This window comes from Perca fluviatilis, chromosome 17 (assembly GCF_010015445.1).
Source record: "Perca fluviatilis chromosome 17, GENO_Pfluv_1.0, whole genome shotgun sequence".
Classification (NCBI taxonomy): domain Eukaryota; kingdom Metazoa; phylum Chordata; class Actinopteri; order Perciformes; family Percidae; genus Perca; species Perca fluviatilis.
Window position 1 is genome coordinate 19928220 of NC_053128.1, and position 22892 is coordinate 19951111.

Consider the following 22892-nt stretch of genomic DNA (forward strand, 5'->3'; position numbering starts at 1 on the left):
CACGGTACCATGGATGGCTGTCATTAGAGGTGTTGTGTTTGTTTTACAGGCTCGTGAGAAACAACATTAACAGCGTTTTAACTCAGGGGGATCCTGACACCCTGGTGTGACATCACGCGTGTAGGTTACACAGCCCTGTTTCACGCGGGGTGCAGAAAGTAAAATCAACTCACTTCCCTGAAGCTTCAACTCGTTTTCATGCATGCAGGAACTCTGCACAGAGGACAGACATCTCCTCTGATGTCTTACAGCATGCCGAGGTAGCATCACCGTTGTTGCATGCATGCCCTAAACGTCTTTGTTTGTATTTTATTCTACTCATTTTATCATTGTCAAAAGATGCAGAAAGGCTCGCCCTGTAGTGCTTTGATGTCACTTAATTTTCAAAATGGATTTCAGGGAAAGAGCAAGATGATCTATGAAACAGCCCAATCAAATGTGATCCATGGACATATGTTATTATGTTTAGGTTACACCATTACAGTGCCTTTAGATTCCACATTAATCTTAATTAAAATATAATTAAGACCACATTTGACCCAAAAAGATGCCTATCTGGAAGAAACAGTCATCACTACTTGAGATTGAGTTGTTTTAGATGTTTTCAGACAAAAAGCAAAAAATCTGCCTTTTTTACAGGACTAATTCATACACGGATAACAAATGAAATAAAGAGATCCATAAAGGAAATTCCTCCTATAATGAAAAGCCTGATTTGCTTTCTGAGCTTGGTAACATCAGTGTTAAGAATATCATTCATTTCTTATAGAATTTAGTGAAGGTCAATGGTTTGGCCTTTCTACTTCCACTTTCTTGCAAAATAAAAAAAAGATAGTCCGAGTGTTCGGTAAAAAAGTTTTTGAAACATATTGGGTGTTAGGGATTCGCCTTCCGTGTTTAAACTGCCGGTCTGTTTCTCAGTCAGGTGTAGCTAGCCTACCTGTCCGGGAGAAACTGTGACTGATTGCAGAAAACCAGGCACTAAATTGTGTGTGAAAGCAGCGCTCTGACCGGTGTCTCATGCCTGTACACAGTTTAATTAAAGCGGGGCTGTCGCTGGAGGTGAATGGAAAACAAGCCGTCTCCTTGACAAGTGCTTCCGTACAGTCACTCGGTGGGTGTAATGCCATCAAAACACAGTGTCAGTCATCCTGTCTTTTTTTTTTCTCCTTTTATGCGTGTGCGTGTGTGTGTGTGTGTGTGTGTGTGTGTGTGTGTGTGTTTCCATAAGACCACACCTCCTCCTTCCTCTCCCCTCCTCCTCAACCAATGGCTGCAGGGCTTCGTCCTGCGCGCAGCCCCGGTTGGATAAAACCTGGCTGGAGTGTTGGCAGCACACACACAACACAACACAACACAACAGCAGCCCTGCCTCCTCCAACACAGCCCGGACACGCACCGTATATCACACCGCCAGAGTCCTCATCATTTTGGATAATATAATATCTGCTGGGGGACGTTTGTATTTTGAGCTGCGTCGTTAAAAAGGTAAGCTTCTCATTTCAATTTCCAACTTGTGTTATGTGAGGTCTGGATGGCTGTATCGCTCCGCAGTCCTGATTTAAAAAAAAACGGTGTAAAACGGAACAGAGGAAGCTTCAAATATGTATATATAGGCTATATGGGGAAAAAAAACACTGCAAGACGCACGATGCACTTAATGTCGCTCTGCTTTGGGGGTACGTTCAATCATAATGAGACCAGTTTATTGTAATAGGTAGAAGATGGGACCCGGGTGCAGATAAGCGTAAAGTTTTTTGGGGAACGGTAATAATAATCCAGATTCACCTCATATAAACAGTCGTCATTGCACAAAAAGAACTGAACAATTGTGGTGAATTTGCAGACGTGAATCGCAGTTTGTGTTTTCATTTCACCGCTGGAGCTTCATGCATGAACCTTATTGGGCCCAAATGACGGGCTCTAGGCTGTAGTTTGGATGTATTACAAAGCTTATTCCTATCATCTGTGGCCTTGAACTCTTCAAAACGGAACTGTGAAAAGACAAAAATATGTAAAGTAAAAAAGGAAAATGTTATGGTTTCCCTTAACAGAAACTGTTTAATACTTTAAATTAATAAAATAATTATTACAAAGCAAGTTTAAATAATTCACAAAACAACTGTCAAATAGAAAACACAAAAAAGAGATGGATATGTGTTCAAAAGTCACTTGAAAAGATCAAATAACAGACCCGAGATGTTAACTGTTGAAAAACACATTTAAAATGTCTGCAAATCCTGCAGGAATTGTCATGTTAATCTACAGGCTAAATAATATTAATTATTAGTATCAACAGGAACAATTAATAACAGTTGTTATAGTATTGACATTATAAAGGCTAGTTATACTTACCAAGAGCCACAGTTAGGCTACATAAAAAAAAAAAAATTGTTTCCAATCTTCTCTCGTATTTTTTATGTCCCATAAACCATGTGTCGCCGCAACCAACTGATTCCATCGGTTTATTAATCACTGAGATTTATATTGTGTTGTTCTAATAATAACGTGATTTTGCTACATTTTTATTTTTGCCAATCAAGAAGAACAATTATAACATTTTAAATCATGGGTAATTTTTCAATATGACACAAACCAGCTGCTTTTATTTTTGTATTTTACCAATGACGCTTGGAATTATATTGGAGATTTACTTGAACTCACAACTTGCATATGCATGCTGAATAAAAAAAAGAAAGGAAAAAAAACAGTTACACTACATTTTCAAATGAAATGTACTTTCAAAAACAATTACGAGTGTCAGTTGAGATAATCCACACACATCAACTGATAAAAGCTAATTAAACCTTCACAGTATAGGCAGGTAAATGTTATTAGCTGCAAGCCAAAATAAGTTTGACTTAACTTACTGATGTCATCAGTCACCACATTGAACAGATATGAACAGTGTTTGACCGTCTGCTAATTATTTGGTTAATTTTTAAAGTGTCCACCCAGCAGGACATGACAACACCTGACACGCTTAAATGGCATGAAAACAGTTCCACACGTTGACGTTAACAGTCACTTGAATCATTTCCGCAGGGGTGTGGTTCTTTTCCACTTGTGTCATGTTACTTTTTAAATCACATTTTTCCAATAATTGTAGTTGATGTAAAAATGAAGGTGCTTATTTAATGCAAAAATATCACATGAGGTTTGGCTCGAGTGTGAGCCTCGTGGAGCTGGACGTTGATCCAGCAGTGGAGAGGTGTGCAGCAGCTAACCAGATGGAGCCTGTAAACAAGGCTCACATATGGGCGATAACTACTGCCAGATCTCACATTCACAGCAGATTTAATATCTTTTAGTTAAGAGTTGAAGATCCTAATAATTTGTCAAATTTCTGAAGTCCATCACTGTTGCTTCTTCTTTGTTTTTAGATGAAGCAGCCACTTGATATCTTTTAGACAAGTCGTTTCATGTATGTTCACTTGATCCATCGTAGTGGTTTAATTCAGGCTATTTTTGTTTAATAGTCATTTTGTTCCAAAGGTTAATATAATCAGTATGCTAATTCAAACACAGTCCTGAAGAGTGATTCTCTCTCCTAAAACTTTTTCCACTTACCGGTACACCAAATCTAGGCTTTATATCATGATACATAGGCTACATCACTCCTCCGTTTGTTCAAAATCCAAAATAAAAGACACCTTCTGGTTCTAATAATTATACTGGGATTAATGAGACCAGTCGATCCTAATTACAAAGCAGATAATGAAGGGAAATTTTATGCATAACAGGAGTAGCCAACTGGGCTGGCCGAAGGGGAAGAAAATCTGTAATGTTTTACAAGTACTGAATATTAAATTATACTATTTGTACACAAATATAGATACACAGGCCAAAATGAGCTCTTCTGCTGTCCACAGCCTGTCTCACTGATAAACAGAAACAAAGACAGACACGTCCAGGTGATTTGAAGACAATTTTCTAGTAGGCTATCTTAGCTGTTATAGAGTGACACCCAGCTGAGAATTTGAGCTCAGAGGCATCACATATGACAAGCAGCCAGTTTGATAAACCACTGTCCTCCTGCAGCGTGGTCGACAGTGCGTTCAGGAGCACACTCATGCCAGACGAGGCAGGACGGGGAGTAAAAACACTTTAACTGGGACAGCGTGGAGCCGACCGTCACGTTCAGCTGGTGGAGCAAGGACCAAAAACTCAGGGATATGTCCAACAACGCTGGAAGAGGTAAATACACAACACAAGTTGGCCTCTCAGACTCCTGTGAACAGATTAGCTGAACACATTTGGCATTTCCTCACAAGAGAATTGTGATCTGTCTCCATATTATGAACCCCTTAACATCCACTTTCCTCTTTTATATTCCCTCGTGTTAAGCTTGAAGTTTGGAAAGAAAGAAATCCCCTAAATCTCCAATTTAGTATTCAGTGTACAGACATTTAATAAAAGCTTTTAAACACACATACAGTTATGTAGTTGTAAGCAGATATGTGTTTATTTATGTATTACAACTAAAAACTCCTGTTGGCAGCCATACTTGGAGGCTGCTGTATAAACAGAAAATACATGAAAATATGGTCAATATGTCTTTATAGCCTATGAGAAGTTATGTTTTGACAAATAGGATACATTTAAAAAGAAATGCACATTATAGGCCTATCCTTTCATCTTATCAACATTATAGTGTGTTATAAACCATTCATCAAATGTTCACATATAACAAACAAATAAATATGGGAAATTAAAGTTGTGTGGCATGACATATTAGGCATCTTGGGAAACTTTGGAATCTCCAATAGAATTGAAAATCAATCTCTGTGGGTTTATAAGATGCTTTGCTGTATAGCATTCAGCACAATATTGGCTATGAAACATTGGAAACATTGTTTGGAGAACGTAGGCCTACAATGGGATGCAGAGAGGAGTCTTGTCTGCTCACTGTAAAGGAGTGAATGGTTATTTTCCTCTGGTCGTTGTGCAGGATATTGAGGACGTTAATTGGTTGGCACTTAAAGCTGTCAGATATAAATTTAGAACAATCCTCCCCTGGCCAGAGCCACTTCAGCTGGGTCAATCATGGAGCAGCAGGAGGCTAATGGCTTGTTTCTATCTATCTATCTATCTATCTATCTATATATCTATCTATCTATCTATCTATCTATCTATCGATCTATCTATCTATCTATCAATCAATCAGTTTTCTCGTAATGAATTCAGCTTTGTTTTTTGTGTGCACGCGGTGTCCACGCACCGTGCGCGTGCACGTGCGCGTGCTCACCCGGCGGTCTGCTCGGCTTTAATATCCTGCAGGTTGATGAAGCTTGGCGGGGAGATTTTTTCCACACTCCGCTGGCAGCGTTAATAGAGGCTCCCCTCCCTCTCTCCCTCTCTCCCTCTCTCCCCTCTCTCCCTCCCCTCCCTCGGCCTCGTCCGTCCGCTGTTTGATGTGGAAATGAAAGCTGGGAAAAGGCTGAGAGAAAAGAAGCGTCTCAATGGGTTAAATTAAAAGCAATGGTGTTCTTGCAGAGTCACCACCGTGCAGTCTATAGAGAAGATAGTGGAGCCTGCTGGTTGAACGCAGCGAGCGTTTTGTCTGTTGATGTTTACCGGGAAACCCAGTTCTTATGATGTTATTTTGCAGAAGCACGCTTTGACAGATCTGTGAGTTTGATTCAAATTGAATGCAAGTGCAATATATTTAATATTTATGACAAATATGACAGAGTTAATAATATTGATACATCTAGAATGGATACCAAAGTAACTTATTAGTCCTATATTGTAAAGAGCATATTTACTATGTGTACATAAATAAATACAACTAAGCAATGTACCGTAATTTTCTCAAATATTCCTGAGGAAAGATCAAGTATATGTAATAATAACAATAATAAACATTATTTATATATTGCATGGAAAAAGATGCAGAAAACGTGCTTCACAGAGCTCGAAAAATACACACAACAACGACAGATAAAAAACGTTTGAGCTTGACAACTTTAAATTTAGTGTCTTCAAATGAGGGGAATCACCATACAGACTACATTTTTTACTCAATAAAGATCATTTCTAATCACACAACAGTCCCCTTCACTGATGCCCACCGAGCCTCACGTCAAAGGCCTCAGAACAAACGAGACTTGTGAGGTATTATTATTTATAGGCATGTGATTATCCTGTAAGTCATATAACAATCATCCAGAAGTATGAGCTTTGGTGTTGGGTAAAGTTAAATAGGGGCATAATATAATAAACTGATAAGCACCAATCATATTCACATAATGTAATAATTTTTCTAAACACAAATAAAAAAGTGTCAACGTATTGGAAACAAACTTCTCAAAACTGAAACTAAATCCAACTTTATTGGTCAACTCACCTTAAATCTTCTTTTTAAATAAGGGCAGCGCCGGCGCCAGACGCTTGTCAGTAAGGGAGCACAGGGTTTTCACAAGTTTAATAAGTTATTGCCGCGATGAGCTGCGTTCTCTTTAAGACAGAAGCGGGATCTCACAGTGCATGTATATACGATGCCATACTGGGGACGAGGACTACTCTGTGACCTCAATATAGTACTACAAAAGTTATCTCTGACAATTAACTCCAGCTCTGAAACAAAAATAAGACGCTAACTTCGTCCAGCCAATGCAACGAGCAAACAGCACCCGAGGGAGAGGTGCAAGACATGCGTAGGCTATCTCAGTAGGACCAGGAACACCAACAGCAAAATAAATTCATTCCGTTCATCTCAACACCACAGGATTTACAGCCCACATAGCCGACTAAAAGCCAACAGCTCATTAAAAAATATAGCCTACACCATGATAAGCCACTCTGAACCACACATAAGAGAAACGTTTATTATCATATAATGAACATCCCCAAAACCAGATAGCAAGGTAAGATGGTAGCCTACCACATATAACAAACACAAGTAGGCTACACTTTATAAGCCCAATTAACCATAAAGTGGTCTTACCTTATCTAATGCAGTTCCACGACTCATGCGAAAATATCCATGATATCAGCAACAGTCCAAATGTATCAGTTCAATTCAGGCATGAGAGAAATTCTCTTGTCAACATTAGTCCTCAATTAATTTCTAATTCTGGCATTCTGCCAAAAACTGATAATAAATATAGCGTTGACAATTATTGTACAGTATAGGCCACCCCGTCCCGTAACTAACGACTTAGCAGTATGGCTAATGTTAGCAACGCAGCCTCCTGACCTACACATTGCTCTATATAGGCTACTGTATGATTGCTCCGGCCGAGTGGTTATGGTTATATTTTTGGCATAGGCCTACTGCACTTGACATAGGCTATTGGAACATTCAAATTTTTTTTCTGACTTAGTATTATAGTGTAGTAGCCTATGTAGTATGCGATTTGAAACATAGCGCTATAGCTACGTCCCGACTCCCATCTGATGTCAATCGCTGATTAAAAACACCTGGGACAGCAGCAGCACGTTCACAGGAGCCTCTCCGTGGCGCAGGGCGCTGCTGTCCGCCTAGTGGCGGGCGGCTGCATAACATTTCAGATGCAACACAGCCACAGATAACCGGCGTCCATTTATGAAATATAAAATTTGGGGGTGGCGCAAAATTTCTTTTGGGCAGGCTCTGACCCCCTATGCCCTCCCATGACATTAATAAGTGTGAATAAATCCTGAAATTCACAATCTTCGACCATTACTCACAGCCTTTGTGTTTGCTCACAGCACTGAAGGTTTGTTGCTTTTCACTGCTTTCATCTTCTCCCGTGTCCTCGACTTTTCAAATTTAAAACTTCATTATGCTCATGACAACGCCGGCACTGCTACAGTTATTCATTACAGTTTAAGACACATCTATGAAATATGAATGAAATAATCTTCTGTAGCCTATACTTTAGTTACTTTGATGTTTTTGATGAAATCGCTGAAGCAACAAGTAACACTAGATTCCCTCATCCTTTTTCTCTCTTATGCTTTTTTGACAGCTACTTTTTCATTATCACTTGCAGTGTTAAATTAGTTGATGACTTAAACATGAATTACATAGGCTACAGACAGAAACTCTGAGTTGAGTGTTTGTGTATTTGAGCAGTGCTGGAGTATCTGTGTGTGTGTGTGTGTGTGTGTGTGTGTGTGTGTGTGTGTGTGTGTGTGTGTGTGTGTGTGTGTGTGTGTGTGTGTGTGTGTGTGTGTGTGTGTGTGTGTGTGTGTGTGATGCATCCATAGTCAATGAATGTGTGGATAATACTGACCATGAGGGACAGCTTTTAGGGATCTAAATAGCCATCCCTGGTTAGGTTTCACAGCTAAAATATTTTTTTAGGTTAGTCTTTGTCAGCAGCGTTTCCAAAAAAGTGTGTGTGTGTGTGTGTGTGTGTGTGTGTGTGTGTGTGTGTGTTTGTATGTGTGTGTCCAGGTGTGTGTGTGTGTGTGTGTGTGTCCAGGTGTGTGTGACTTTGTAGTGTGTTGACATTGGCATATCTCAGATCTCAGGTTCCATGACATTTATGAGTGTTCATCCCCCCTCTTCCCCCAGGTCATGGGGGTCTTAACCAACTAGGTGGAATGTTTGTTAATGGACGTCCACTACCGGAGGTAATCCGGCAACGCATCGTGGACATGGCCCACCAGGGGGTTCGGCCCTGTGACATCTCCCGGCAGCTCCGAGTCAGCCACGGCTGCGTCAGCAAGATCCTGGGACGGTAAGCAAGCACCTTTACTCAACTTCCTGTTACTGTTAATCACCCTGGGTGTGTTCTTTGACCTCTGCGAGTCTGTTTACTTAACAGTAGTCACTGGTGTTTGTCCGAGCCAAAAAGTAATGACTGAAAACCTCAACTTTCCTCCAGTTACTACGAGACAGGCAGCATCAAGCCTGGCGTGATCGGGGGCTCCAAGCCCAAGGTGGCCACCCCGAAGGTTGTGGATAAAATCGCAGACTACAAGAGGCAGAATCCCACCATGTTCGCCTGGGAAATCAGGGACAGACTGCTGGCGGAGGGAGTGTGTGACAGCGACACGGTGCCCAGCGTGAGCTCCATTAACAGGTGACAAACTGAATAATGAATGAAATCATGTTAGAGGTCCTGATGTGCCACTGTGGATCAGCGGCATGTAGATAAGTGGCTTCTTGGGCGTTAGAAGAAAGATGAATGAGGAAGATCTACCAAAGATTTTTCATTCCTTTAAGCCCATATTTCATATTCCTAAACGTTCCCCTCTGCATATCCTTTCAAAATTCATATGCTATCATTATGGCAATGCTTGCACCAACCAAACAACATTTAAAGATGTGTGCGAAATGTGAAATTACTGTTCACTCACTTTCTTCTTTTTGTTTCAGAATAATTCGAACAAAGGTCCAGCAGCCATTCAATCTGCCTCTGGATGGAAAAGGCCTGAGTCCAGGGCAAACCTTAAGTAAGTCTTTACCAAATTTATCATACCATTTACAAACACACACACATGCACAATGAAGGCTGTATCACCATAGCAACCATCCACATCACTGAACATTATCATGTGATGGTGAAGGATTAAGGTTAAAGATAGTGTTCTCATTGCTGTTTAGGATTAAGCTCGTGACATTGTGGCAACAGTGAGATGTACAGTATAATTTCCGCTCTCTGTCTCAAGTCTGTCTGTCTTTGTTTCTCTCACTCTCTCAGTCCCGAGTTCAGCAGTCACCCCTCCCGAGTCTCCACATTCAGACTCTTTGGGCTCCACCTACTCCATCAGTGGCTTGTTGGGTATCCCCCAACCCAGCGCCGAGGGCAAGAGGAGCCATGATGACAGTAAGAATTAGACCAAATGAAGGAGATAACACACCATTGCCGTCATTTTGTTTTATTGTGGCAGTGCATATGGAAGCCCATCAGATGTGTAGCAGTGTGAAAGATAGAAGAGGGTATTTTTTGCTAGTTTTGGAGCAACGTACTTTAATAATTTCCAAATACAAACACTTATATTCAGCAGCCTTTTTCAAGTTGATGTTTAGTTTCTGACTAGATCTGTTGCATACAGTGTATAAGCATCCTGCCTGCAGTTATTGCCTCTAAAATATAATGTCTCAAAAAGCTGAAAAACACCCATCAAATTTTCTTTATTTAATAAATTATTTTACCTTTATTTTACCTTATTAAGACCAAGTTTTTCTTTCACAAGGGAAAACGGGCCAAGAGGCACCAAACAAAGAGCGATAAAGTGTTTAATAAAAGATCTGTTCAATCGAGCTCAAAATACTTAATTCTTACCTTAAAGGGCAATTTAAGGCGTGCTTGTGTTGCAAGCATAAAAAAACAACAACACATAAACACACAACAATTTATTCACACCTTTAAAAGATAAGCCTCATGACACCCTTTCTTCTTTATTTTCCTCTTATGGTTAAATGGTTGAGAGTCATTTTAGCATTTTAACATTTAAAAAAATGAAATAGTTCAACTTTTGGGCACAGAATTCTTTGTATTTTTTATATTTTGCTGGAGAAATTTGAAATAGTTCAAATGTGAGGATTAAAACCTCTAAACAAACAAAATGAGTGTGTGTTGTTTCACCATACACATCACATGTAAACATATTTTTTCTTTTTCTCAGGTGATCAGGAGAGTTGTCGGCACAGCGTGGACTCTCAGGGCAGTGCCGGCGTCCCGAGGAAACAGATGAGAGTGGATCACTTCTCAACCACGCAACATCTGGACTGTGGGTTTGATCGTCACCACTATCCCCCGGACTCATTCGGCTCTGCCTCCAGCAGTAAGACAGAGCAGGTAACAACAAGCCCAATGCTTAATACGCAAATATGCTCACGTTTATAAGGAATAAATGCTAAAATGCAGCTCAAAAGAGAATGCAGTCATTTCTATATATATATATATATATATACATACACTATATTCTTTCCATTTCAGATTTATTTGGAACTGTAAAAAAAAAAATATTCTGCCTTTGTTTTTTGACTTGCACACATGCATATTTGCTACTTCTCATACATGAGCACACTTTACACCAATAGCTAATCCCTGTTCATCATCCCCAGACTTTGTACCCGCTGTCCCTCATTAATGGCAGCCTAGACGAAGCCAAGACCAGCCTCTCAACATCCAGCTCCGCCATTGGACGGAATCTGACGGCGCACCAGAGCTACGCCATGGTGACCGGTGAGACTTTTAGAGGATGACCTTTGACCCGCGTCTCTTACCTCTCTCTCTCTGACTCTCTCTGACTCTTGCCATCAGCATCTTTTATAGACTGTTGCACAACAGTACCAGTGTCCTGAAGCCACTCTCTCTTATGTTTTTGACATTTCACTTTAAGTTTAACGTTCCACTCATGTTCACCATTCATTTTCATTCTCTCACCCACCTGTGCACTGGCTGCCACCACCTCAGAGCCCCTACAGTCCCTGCCGCTCTGTCTAAAACAGGAAATGTCCCCAGAAGTGACCAGCACGAGCCCCTCCCCAAATATGGCAGCGTCCAACCTGGCATTCGTGGAGCTGCAGTCGCTGCAGAAGCCCGTTTCTGTCAGCAGCAGCTGCAGCAACTCCAACCATTTCCCCAACGCCTTCAACTCATTCTCCCATCATGCACCGGTGTATGGGCAGTTCAGCAGTCAGTCTATCATCTCAGGTAATGGAGGCATCCATCTCATTCATGTTCACACTCATAACAATTGTATTTGCATTTGTGCTGTGCAACTTCTCGCAACGAGAAATCTTTAAATATCTTTTTTGCCTAGAACTCTAAAACACTCGATCATACAAGACAAAGAAAAACAGCAAATACTCACATCTGAGTAGCTGAAACCAGTTAATTTTTGGCCATTTTTCCTTAAAAATATAACTTAAATGATCATGAGTTTATTATTATCTTGTAGCTGTAAAAACAAGTAACTTAACATTATGTTCAGTGTTAATGTGTGTGTTTTGGTGTGTGTTTTTAGGGCGTGACATGGTGAGCTCCACCCTGCCGGGCTACCCACCTCACATCCCCTCCCCTGCCCAGTCAGGATACTCCACCTCTGCCATCACGGGCATGGTAGCAGGTAATGGACATTTGTTTTTAAGGTTGTTTTCACCTACAATTAAAAAGTCAAATGATAATTAGATGGAAAATAGAAAGTGCTGAATGAGTCAGACAGGTAGACAGAAAGCAAAGGGATGGTGACGAAGGTAGGAAGAGAAGGCGTAAAGAGAAAGAGAGGCAGGGACGAAGGCTTGTAGATTAACAGAAGACAGGCTGAGTCAATGAGTAGTGTTGCTGGGGTGGTGAACTGTGTTGTGTGTGTGTGTGTGTGTGTGTGTGTGTGTGTGTGTGTGTGTGTGTGTGTGTGTGTGTGTGTGTGTGTGTGTGTGTGTGTGTGTGTGTGTGTGTGTGTGTGTGGCCCAGGGGGTATACAGGGAACAGGCTGGGGGTTCCACCCTGCTGCCCACACTCCCCACCCAGACACCTCTGACCACACATCGCCATGGGAACCAGGGGGCCCAGGAGGGAGATGCAGGGTGCGGAGGGGGTGTAAAGTCTGGGTATGAGCGAAGAGGAGGAGGTCTTTGTGGTGTGTGTGTGTGTGTGTGTGTGTGTGTGTGTGTGTGTGTGTGTGTGTGTGTGTGTGTGTGTGTGTGTGTGTGTGTGTGTGTGTGTGTATACGTACGTACGTCCGTACGTGTGTGTCTACGTCAGAATGCCTGCATATTACCAGAGAGAGAGAAAGAGAGAGAGAGAGAGAGAGAGAGAGAGAGAGAGAGAGAGAGTGAGTGTGTGTGTGTGTGTGTGTGTGTGTGTAATGTGCCTTTTTTATTTGAAGTCTGCCCTCCGAAGCGCGAAATGAGAGGGTCTGATTTATTATTTTTCTGGTGGGCTCGCTGTGAGGAAGCGTTGATACACAATTACTGAGTGAAAGGGGGGAGTTAGGACAGGAGGAGGAGGTGGGGGCGCAGGGATTCATTCCAGCCAACATAATTACCAATTAGATATTAAAAAAGAGAAAAAAGAAAAAAGAAAGAGGAGTGCCAGAGAGGCTAAAGCAGGAAGTGTAGGACGGAGAGAGGAGGAGGAGTGATCTGAGGGGCCGAGGGCTGAGGAGAGAGGGCGTAGAGGCTAGCTGCATGCACCACTGGGTCGAGGGATTTTACCCCCAGCCATCCACCTGCACCACAGATTAATGGTTTACAGGCTGCACTAACTGTTGGTGAATTATGAGCTAAGCCCGAGCAGACGCTGGCACACACACAAACAACACAGCTCCATGGAGCTCTCAGGGACATCTTAGCTTTGCCTTTTAATAAAAATCTGTGTTGTATTGATGTGTTTTATCCGGTGTTTGATGAGGTTTTTTTCTGTCCTGCAGCAGGCACAGATTACTCGGGTCAGACCTACAGCCATTCGCCCTACACCTCCTACAGTGAAGCCTGGAGGTTCACCAACTCCAGCATACTGGGTGAGTAAGGACCCGCTGAGAGTAGTGACAGTGTGGATGCATCCACATTTCTGTTGTTTGTTTACTGCAATCTGCACATTACTTCTGGATACATTTATTTTTACTTTGAGGAATCATTGTGACCTCCACAATAAAAGACAAATTACTAATTCATTTAACTCATAAAAGTCCCCTGAGAATTTAAAGAAACTCACTTCTACCGACTTTATAATTCACAAACATTTCATCATGATGAGAATATAAATAAGCGGCTGCAGGAAAGAAGAGAGACTTGCAAACTGCCTCAGTCTCATGTGAAACCATTAGGCACATTGCTAACTAGGATTTACTTAAGGCTTATTATTTCAGTTTTTGTATTATTTTTCACTTATTCAACCTTTGTTTAATCAGGAAAGTTCCTTTCAGGTTGGAAACCTCTTTTACAGCATGCAGGCAAAAGATAAAACTAAACAACAACAAAAAGGCTAAAATAAACAACGAAAGGAGTCATTTACCATATTTACAATCAGATACTCATTTTAAATTCCTTTTAGAGACTATTCCAGATAATATGATGCCATTCTTTTCCATCTCACACATTCACACATCATTACATTTACATGTATTCATTTGGCAGACCCTTTTGTTCAAAACAACACACTAATGAGGTACAATTCAAAAATAAGTGTCACAACAATCACTTGTTCCACCAGACGTTGGGGACAGACTGCTCATATATGTCTTGTAGTCTGAGATAATGACTACAAGATCAACTTTCCACTTAATGCCATTAGCAGAGACATAGTTATACAATTATACAAACAAAAATGCAAGTCAAGTTAAAAATGAGATTGCATATCACACAGTTTTTGAATTGACATCGGATTGGTGTATATGAGCCTCGAAGCTCTTTCTCAGAAGTACAGAGGCATGTCAGCCGAGTTTTTATTTTTTTTTGGGGGGATCTCTTCCACTGCATCACCAATCAACCTGGTTAGAAAAGGAAAGTCCTGCATCTCTCTTATCTTTTCGATAATTCCTTAGGAGTCATGAGAGGGTTTGAGACTCAGTCCACTCTCGCAGAACAAATCAGTCCAAGCAGCTCGAACGTTTAGCTCAACCATCTGCTCTAAAACCTCCGATAAGATAAGATAGATAAAGAAAGTCTGATCCTCCACCACCATCACCTCCCACTTCTGAAGGCCTCCATCTGTGTCTCCCCCCGCAGGTTCACCCTATTACTACAGCACGGCCTCCCGCACCGCCCCACCATCTGCCGCCTACGACCACCTTTAGTACCCCCCCCTTCCCCCCCAACCTCCCCGCCGCTGCGTGGGTCCTGACTCCACCCGGACCAAGACTGGAGAACTCAACATCAGCTGACACATCTGATTACGGACCAAGGCATGAAAGTCAAAACTGGATGTGAACTTGAGACTCTGCTGATGAACCAGCAACACATTTTTTTTTTTTTTTTTACTACACCTACTCATATGTTATTTATTTGTCATTATTGATACCGTTGCCCGGGGTAACTTTGACTCATGCACGTTTACACATTGCTAAATCTCCTCCCATGCAGGGCCTGTTTCCAGAGACTCAGCCTGACGTCTCATATCGAGGTGCATATTTTCAGTATAGAATGCTGTTTTGGCCAAAGACTATCTTTCATCGCACATCTGCAACTTGACACTGATCCAGTGAATACGGATATGCAACTTCTTTATACTGAACTATGCCTGCTTTTGTTTACAATGCTTTCTGTCCTGTCATCACACATTGATTCCTTTTTCTTGATCTGTGTCTGCTTGCAAATTCATTTGTATGACTTGTTTTCACTGTAAATGCAGATCTTTTCCTGTAGTGAACATAGACTAAAGGGTGACACATTAAATCACAATTACAACAAAATGCCCACATATGCCCCTCAGAGACAATTAATGTATTTGTCTAGCAATATGTATATGTTGTAAATGATGAATTACTTATGGGGAAGTGATGCAATTTTACTCAGAGAATGATTGATGACGGAGGGGGATGATGGTGATTCGGCTACAAAAACCAACAAGGCTTGAAATACTTTTGTTTTGCTTCAAATAAATTTAGTTTGTTGTCATGCTGATGTTCTGATGTTTGGTAAGAACTGTGACTATTTTTTCTTATACTGTTATTAATATTATTGCAGATGTAAATAATGAATTTCTAAAGAATTATTTTAATTAAAGCATGACAAATTTACTGTTTTTACTCATGTCTTGTGTGTTGCATAAATAATACTTAGCCTATATGTTAATAAGTGTTTAAATCATAGTTAACTCACAGCAAGGCAGCTGGGGTCGTTTAGTTATTTTAAAGAGCCTTTGATTTTAAATATCTGCTTATATTATCATTATGATTATTATTATTTGTAGTAATAGCTCGTTCTTACACGTTAAAAGTCAGCTGAAATGTTGCATTTTTTTTGCACCTCTCAGCATTTTAAAAGGACGAAAGCAACGATCCTGAAAACACGCGCATCTGTTTAATTTCTTTTTTTTATTTTCTGCATCATGTAGTTTTATTTGCAATTATTTTGTCCCTCTTTGCGGCCTCATAATTGTGGCGCGTTAACGACGCCACGGTTCGGCGGTGCGGCGGCCCACCTGGTGCCGCCGCGTGGGACGGCGCGAGGATGATGGAGGGAGGCCTGCAGCACGTGACACTGGGTGTTTAGGCGCGCGCTCAGGCAGTTCTCTTTACACATTGCAGATATTGTAACGATTGTAGTGGCACCAGTGAATAATGCAGTGCATTATCAGCTATGAGTTCAGAGTTTTATTCATTTTTAAAATGTAAATCAAATGAATTATGTCTACATGAACATAATGATGAAAATGAATGTGAAGGGAGAGAAAACTGTCTGTTGCTGAATAATACTTACCTAGCCTACCTAAATCATATAAAACAGTATTCACACTGTCAAAAACATACTCCTATGTAGGCTATTTTAGGCCTATACTATACATTAGTTTATTAGTAAGCACATTGTTTTATGAATAGTGGACAACGTCCATAGCTGCTTTGGAGCTTTCAATCACAACACACAATCTTAAAAGATTATGTTTAAATGGCATTGCAGATATGTGATGTAATAATAACAAATGTAATGTAATATAGGCTATGTAATCATAAATGTAAACAAAGTTTACATATATAGCCTAGGTAAAAATGTACCAATGTTTTACAATTTCTCTTTATGACCAAATAGGCTATTTACCAATATAACAAATGTTAAATATTATTATATTATTATAAATATTATTTACCAATATATGACCAATCTGAAGTCAAGTATTTATTTATTTATAGTTTTTGGTTATATTTTCTTTCTTCTTTTTATTTTAATTAGCCTATTTACTTTTTGAGTAACTATTTTTGACCTGCTAAAAATCCCATTTTTTTGTTTTATGGGTTTTGTTTTTGTACCTTTTTAAATTAAAGCCAGAAACTGATTTCCGTCAGTGGGGAAAATAAATGTGCGCTTGAACTTGCTCCAGTTTCAGTGCTGGGTTTTATGCTGTTTAGTCTCATTAGACCACAGCAACCTCTGCAGTAATTCTCAGTTCACGAACTTCTGTGTGGCTCATGGCCTAATTCATCATTAAAGAAACCCTCAAACCTAATTACATAACTTTTGAATGAGACTGTATGAAGGGTTTTGTCTGACTTCTGAGGCAATCACTTAAAGTCCTCAATATCAGTTCAGTCAGAGCGGTATCTGTCTGCTGATGAAGATCAGCCCTGACGTCTTTCTGTTTACAGTATGCACTTCTCTTTCTGTCTCCCTCTCCGAGCTTCCCCTCTCCTCACATTTCACCATTTTCCTGACTCACCTCTTTACACCCCTCTCTCTTTGTATCCCTCTCCTGCAGCCACACTACTGTACACACCCTGTAAACTTTAAACAATAGCTGCACTTCATCCCATTGTCGTCCAAGTGGCCTGGCCCACTCCAGACAGCCCATCTACTGACTGGACACTCATTCTTTTCAGTTCCTTGCTCAGGCATGCAGAAATACACACATCCATACACACTCATACATATAGAGGAGCTTTCAAGTCAATGCGCCTCACAGGGACGACGAAAACCTTTTCATAGAACCTATTTTCAAATTCCTCAGCCAGCTAATGGCCGACCAGAGAAATAACAGCAGTTAACGTTAAACATTAACAATCTCGCTACCAAAAGAGTAAAAAACAAAACATTACACTGCTACACACAATCCGAAATAGCAGAAATAACTCCTCTCTGTCTCTCTCTGGGCCTATTAGCAAGGAGGTTTCGGGCCACAGTGCTTCTGGTAATGAGCCCGGCAGCACAATACAGGCACCGGGCCGGAACAGCTGAGGGCAGACAAAGCTGGCAGGACGGGGCGACTGGGACTTACTACATTTTACACAGAGCCATACTAACACTGTGTCCGCGTGTGTGTGTGTGTGTGTGTGTGTGTGTGTGTGTGTGTGTGTGTGTGTGTGTGTGTGTGTGTGTGTGTGTGTGTGTGTGTGTGTGTGTGTGTGTGTGATGGAGGAGAAGGCATGTGTCCCATCACCATTATGGGGACAAACTCAAAGACAGAATAGGGCCCCCTGGAGAAATTGCTGCCAAAAAGGCAGCAGTGGAGTGTGTGGCAATCAGTGGCATGACGGGTCGAGGTTGTCCTGCGTCAGTCATCTGGAAAGTTCTCCACTTATCTCTGGGCCCGAGACCCTGGGCCAACCAATTCAGCCCGGCAAATTATGTAGACTGACAGAATTTGTTGTCCAAATGAGCTGCAGAACACGCTGTTGTTTTAAAACTGTACTGCTGTGTGGGCCCGCCCGGTTTAGGCTTCTTTGTGGCCTTCCAGAAAACCCAGATTGTGTAAGTGAACCCATCACCTTGTATGTTAATTGTTTTGCATGAAGGCTGGCTGATTATTCTTAACCCTTTGTTGTCTTTTTGCATTTATTATTAGTGTGAGATTCTTATTCTGTTGTGAAGACTTTGCTAATACCAGCTTCTTTTTCTCCTTTAGTTTCATACACTTATAACAAGATTAAAGGTGTCCGTCTGCTTTAACCCCCCTCCCACCACACCTTTATGACTGTTGGAATTGTGGGACATGCGTCTGACACTTTTTGCAACTTTCCGAAACCAACAATCTCGCCCACTTTACGCAGTGATTAGCCGGGTGTGCATACATGAGAATTTAGGTTTTCTTTGTTCATTCTTTACACTTCAAACTACTTCTGCCACTTTTCTTATGTACAACCAAGCACGTACAAAAAGCCATGAATAGAGTTGGGGCTGAAGGGAATGACGTTAGTTTTGCAGGCATTCGGTCATAAAACAAAGCAATGGACACGTTTGACCTGATGATGGCACTACTGTAGATGAAAAGTTAAAGGTCCCATGGCATGAAAATTTCACTTTATGAGGTTTTTTTAACATTAATATGAGTTCCCCCAGCCTGCCTATGGTCCCCCAGTGGCTAGAAATGGTGATAGGTGTAAACCGAGCCCTGGGTATCCTGCTCTGCCTTTGAGAAAATGAAAGCTCAGATGGGCCGATCTGGATCTTGCTCCTTATGAGGTCATAAGGAGCAAGGTTACCTCCCCTTTCTCTGCTTTGCCCGCCCAGAGAATTTGGCCCACCCATGAGAGAGAGAGACATCATGACTTTCAAACGAGCAAAGTGGCAGTTGGTCAAGGCCACAACCCCAGCCTCCACCTTGCCCCCCCCTCTCTCCTCCTCAATAGCTACAGACACAGAAATGGCACATACTAAGGAAAGCTCATTGTGGGACTGGCTCTAGTGGCTGTAATTCTGCACCAAGGCTGAATTTCGGGAAAGAGACTTCAGATACAGTATTAGCGGACCACTAAGGCCTATATAAAAGCATCCAAAGAGCACCATGTCATGGGACCTTTAAGGGATCAGTTGAACGTTGTTACAATACATCCTCAGGTGGACATGAATAGCTGTACCAAGTTTCATGGCAATCCAAAATAATCTAACTAAACATGATCCAACTTTACAGCTTTCAACCACATGTGACCTTCATCAGCGGAAAATCTTCTACATGTGGTCGAAAGCTTCAGGGCAACAAATTAGTTCGTGACTTAACCTTTTTTCTGTTTCCAAGCTAAACAATCAATAGCTGTCAAGACATTTCACTATAAAGTGTCGATCTCATGGAGGCAGAAGAGAACAAGTGAGAACACCAAAGTCTGAGGGATTCATCCTCTGGGAACCATGAATCACTTAAGAACATTTTGTTCCAATCCATTCAGTAAATGTTGAGCTATTTTACTGGGTAACTAAAACCTCTGACCTGTTGGTGGTGCTAAATGAAAAGTCATATGATAAAGAATCATCCTCAGAAGAGGATGGCAAATTATTGACTTCATTGCAATCCATCAGACAGTTGCTGAGATATTTCAGTCTGGACCAAAGTGGTGGACCGACCGACCGACCGACCGAATGTTGGTATAAGAGACATTTTGGCCAGAAGAAAGGCCTCCGAACACCTGAGCGGACTTCAAAAGACAACACCTTCCTCAAATTTCAAGAAGCTATCTAATCTCCTCCACCTTTAACCATAATGCACCTGGAACAAATGTGCCAGTCTAACAGAGCAAAGTGGCCCAACAGAGGATGTTTCTGTGTAGCAGCAGGCGGAGGGAGGAAACACAGGTGCCCTGTGTCCGACCAGCCTATTAAACAACACACAGGCCCTGAAGGCAGGAAGCTGCTATTGACTGGAAGACATCAAGAAAAACGCACCTTTCAAAGCACACACACACATTCAACACTATACACACACACGGAGGTGGATAAAATCAGCCAGGTATCAGGTACTGCCCCGAGGGAGAGGGTTGACCTGTGGAAGCCGGGGGAGACGAACACACAGCTCATTCAACGTCACATACACATCTCCATAATGCTGTTTTATCCTAGAAACGCACCGTAGGTAAAGATCATTAATTAGAGAAAGAATACATTTAAATATTCATATATCTGAGTATAGTTAAAACTGATTCCTGTTCGAGTTGACAGATGAAATGAGATAAGATGTAGGAGATTAGTTCACAAACATTCCTGCTCTGCTCTATACATTGCATTAACCTATGGAGCGCCGACCGGTATGTTTGTCCTGCATGTTAAAAGCCACTGAGTCTGTGCCCGAGGAGTGTTGTCAGAGGCAGGAGTGTGTGCGTGGAAGAGGAGAGGGCAAAAAGAGGTCATGCGTTTAAATGCCCTTAAGCAAGGCACTTGCCTTAACTCTCTCAATGAGAGGCTCCTTTGCTACAAAAAGCCAGCATTTGTGTAAGGAGCATGAAGGGTCGCCTCTGATGAAATCTAAAGAGTGATTCATGTTTGGGTCTGATAGGCAAATAAAATAAAAATGTCTGGCCATGAGAGAAGCAATACTAATGAGTGCAGTCTGCAGGGGAAAAAAAAAAGATGTTTTTCTTCAGTGCCTTCCATTTCCTTTAAAGCAAGTTAGAGCAATAAAAGAATATCACTTCCTACTAAAAATTGTATGGAAACTAAAATATATTGAATGCCTTTGTACAAAGGTACAGGAGATGTCTGGTGCAAGTGGACGCTTGGAGAGAATAAGAAGCGAGTTATTAGTTAATGTCTCAGTGAAAGAGGTGAATGGAGTCTAAGTGGAAAAACAAAACCCCTGAGAGAACCACAGAGAGGCTTCGAGGGCCCTGGATGGAGAAATCACAACAGCAGCAGTCAAGAGCGAAGGATGGAGGGGAGAGGACACCAAGAGGGAGACCAAAAAAAATTCAATAGGCGGAGTGGGAGAAATCGAGTGTTGATAAAAGATAAAAAGTAACAAGTAGAGCGTGCGAGGCGTCAGCAGCAGATGGAGAATGTGCGTCAGGAGGAGGATTGGGGACAGAAAAAGAATACCAGGGATGAATGTGAGTGTTTACAGTACAGTTTATGTTTGTTGGCAGTGTTTGCAGGTGTTTATATTTGCATAGCATTTCAGAGCCATTGGATGTTGAGCAATGTTCAAAGCAATGTTGTGTGTGGGGGAGGAAAGTAGAAAAAAGGGTGACCTTACATGTCGGGGTCTTTCTTTGGAGCCCATGCTGGACAAGCCCCTAATGATCACAACTTGAGCTCTTGCCTTTTTAATAACCCACCCAGGCCTGACTGAGTCGCACAAAGCTCGAGAATGGAGTGGCGCAGATGGAACAAAAACAGGCCAATTCCTTGGGAAGGATGCCCTCTGAACCCAGCGGCTAATGCAGCCCCTGCCGCTCCAGCCGGTCATTATTGTTGTTGGAGAGGAGGAGAGAGATGGCACTCCAAAACAAGGCCACCACCACCGCTGAAGTCATGGTCCACAAGCCATGTGAGAAGAGGCTTTTGGTCGAGAGCTCCTGTGCGACGCCAGCACACAACCAGCACCTCCAGCACAGATTGTCTCCCCCCGAACATTATTAAACATTTCAATTTGATCTGAACAACAAGAGGCACTAATAGCTGCCTCTCGCTGTAGCATTTCGTCACAGGCCCGAGAGCATGTAGGTTAGCCGAGTGGCGTCGCCTTTTAGCGTCGCCTCCCCCCCTCTCTCAAGGTGCTATGATGGCCCCCGGGCCCCTGTCACTCATGTGGCCCATCAGTCACCTTCATCTGCAGAATCTGACTTTATCTTAATGAGCTGTTGTTATTCCTGAGAATTAATGGAGACTACTTCCATTCATAGTACAAGAAGTTGAGCATTATCACGTTAACTAAGCACCACAGATTATCTGTTCACCTGATGTCTGTCCAGGAGGGAAAAGTCTTAAATAAATCTGAACAGGGAGCTTTGGCTTCAATGCAACGTCTGCTTGTCCAGCGCCTTGATCCAATTCGGACACCCAAACAGTCCCTGTCTGTATTGTCTGTGTTCTTCATTGCGTTTCCTATTGTCACATCACATTCCTGTGTGTGTGTGTGGAGGTGGGGGGGGGGGGGGTCTTAATTCCAGACATCCTGCTCTTATTGTTGGCCGCCCCAGGTTGACCGCTGCTCAACATGTCAGGCTCTAAGAGAACAAAATGGGGCCCGTGCCGCGGAGAGCGATCACACAGACACACAACTAGAACGCATGAACACACTCCCAGGTCTGCTCCATCTTTTGACTTTTCTGTAGTTGAAGTGACAAATGAGAATAATTCAAATTTAGACATGCGGTATTTGAAAAAAAGTGAAAGATTAGAAAGAACATTTTTCTCAAAATGTTAAACAATATAAGGTTTTGTTATGTAACTGCAACCAGAACACACACGCACACACACCTGAAAGGTTATAGATGCTACTAAAAATCTAATGTTCTTTGTTTTACTTTGTTGAAAATTAAAGATAATTTTTTGGGGCTTTTCCGCCTTTAATGGACAGGACAGCTAGGTGAGAAAGGGGAGAGAGAGGGGGAAGACATGCAGGAAATCGTCACAGGTCGGAGTCAAACGC

At 41.7% G+C, this 22892-nt stretch overlaps 1 protein-coding gene across 5 annotated transcripts; it reads left to right on the forward strand.

The window, feature by feature from the left end:
• The first annotated feature begins 1351 nt into the window (after positions 1-1351).
• pax8 (paired box 8) lies at positions 1352-15624 on the forward strand. Of its 5 annotated transcripts, none has more exons than XM_039778791.1 (12): positions 1352-1488; positions 4042-4197; positions 8507-8672; positions 8820-9017; positions 9314-9390; positions 9639-9764; positions 10567-10739; positions 11009-11129; positions 11361-11600; positions 11914-12015; positions 13318-13407; positions 14615-15624. In XM_039778791.1, exons 2-12 carry the CDS (start codon positions 4176-4178, stop codon positions 14680-14682), a joined length of 1383 nt encoding a protein of 460 aa, XP_039634725.1. In that variant the 5' UTR covers positions 1352-1488; positions 4042-4175; the 3' UTR covers positions 14683-15624. The 5 variants fall into 5 exon arrangements, with proteins under 5 accessions (XP_039634725.1, XP_039634726.1, XP_039634730.1 ...); XM_039778792.1 differs by having other exon boundaries at positions 8531-8672; XM_039778796.1 differs by lacking the exon at positions 11361-11600.
• Positions 15625-22892: the final 7268 nt, after the last annotated feature.

What these genes read in the sequence shown, in the direction of transcription:
- pax8 (XM_039778791.1), top strand. Translation starts at nt 4,176, where the DNA reads ATGTCCAACAACGCTGGAAGAG. An exon ending in GTCAGCAAGATCCTGGGACG is followed by an intron (nt 8,673 to 8,819) that starts GTAAGCAAGCAC and finishes ACTTTCCTCCAG; the next exon opens with TTACTACGAGACAGGCAGCA. An exon ending in GAGCTACGCCATGGTGACCG is followed by an intron (nt 11,130 to 11,360) that starts GTGAGACTTTTA and finishes CCACCACCTCAG; the next exon opens with AGCCCCTACAGTCCCTGCCG.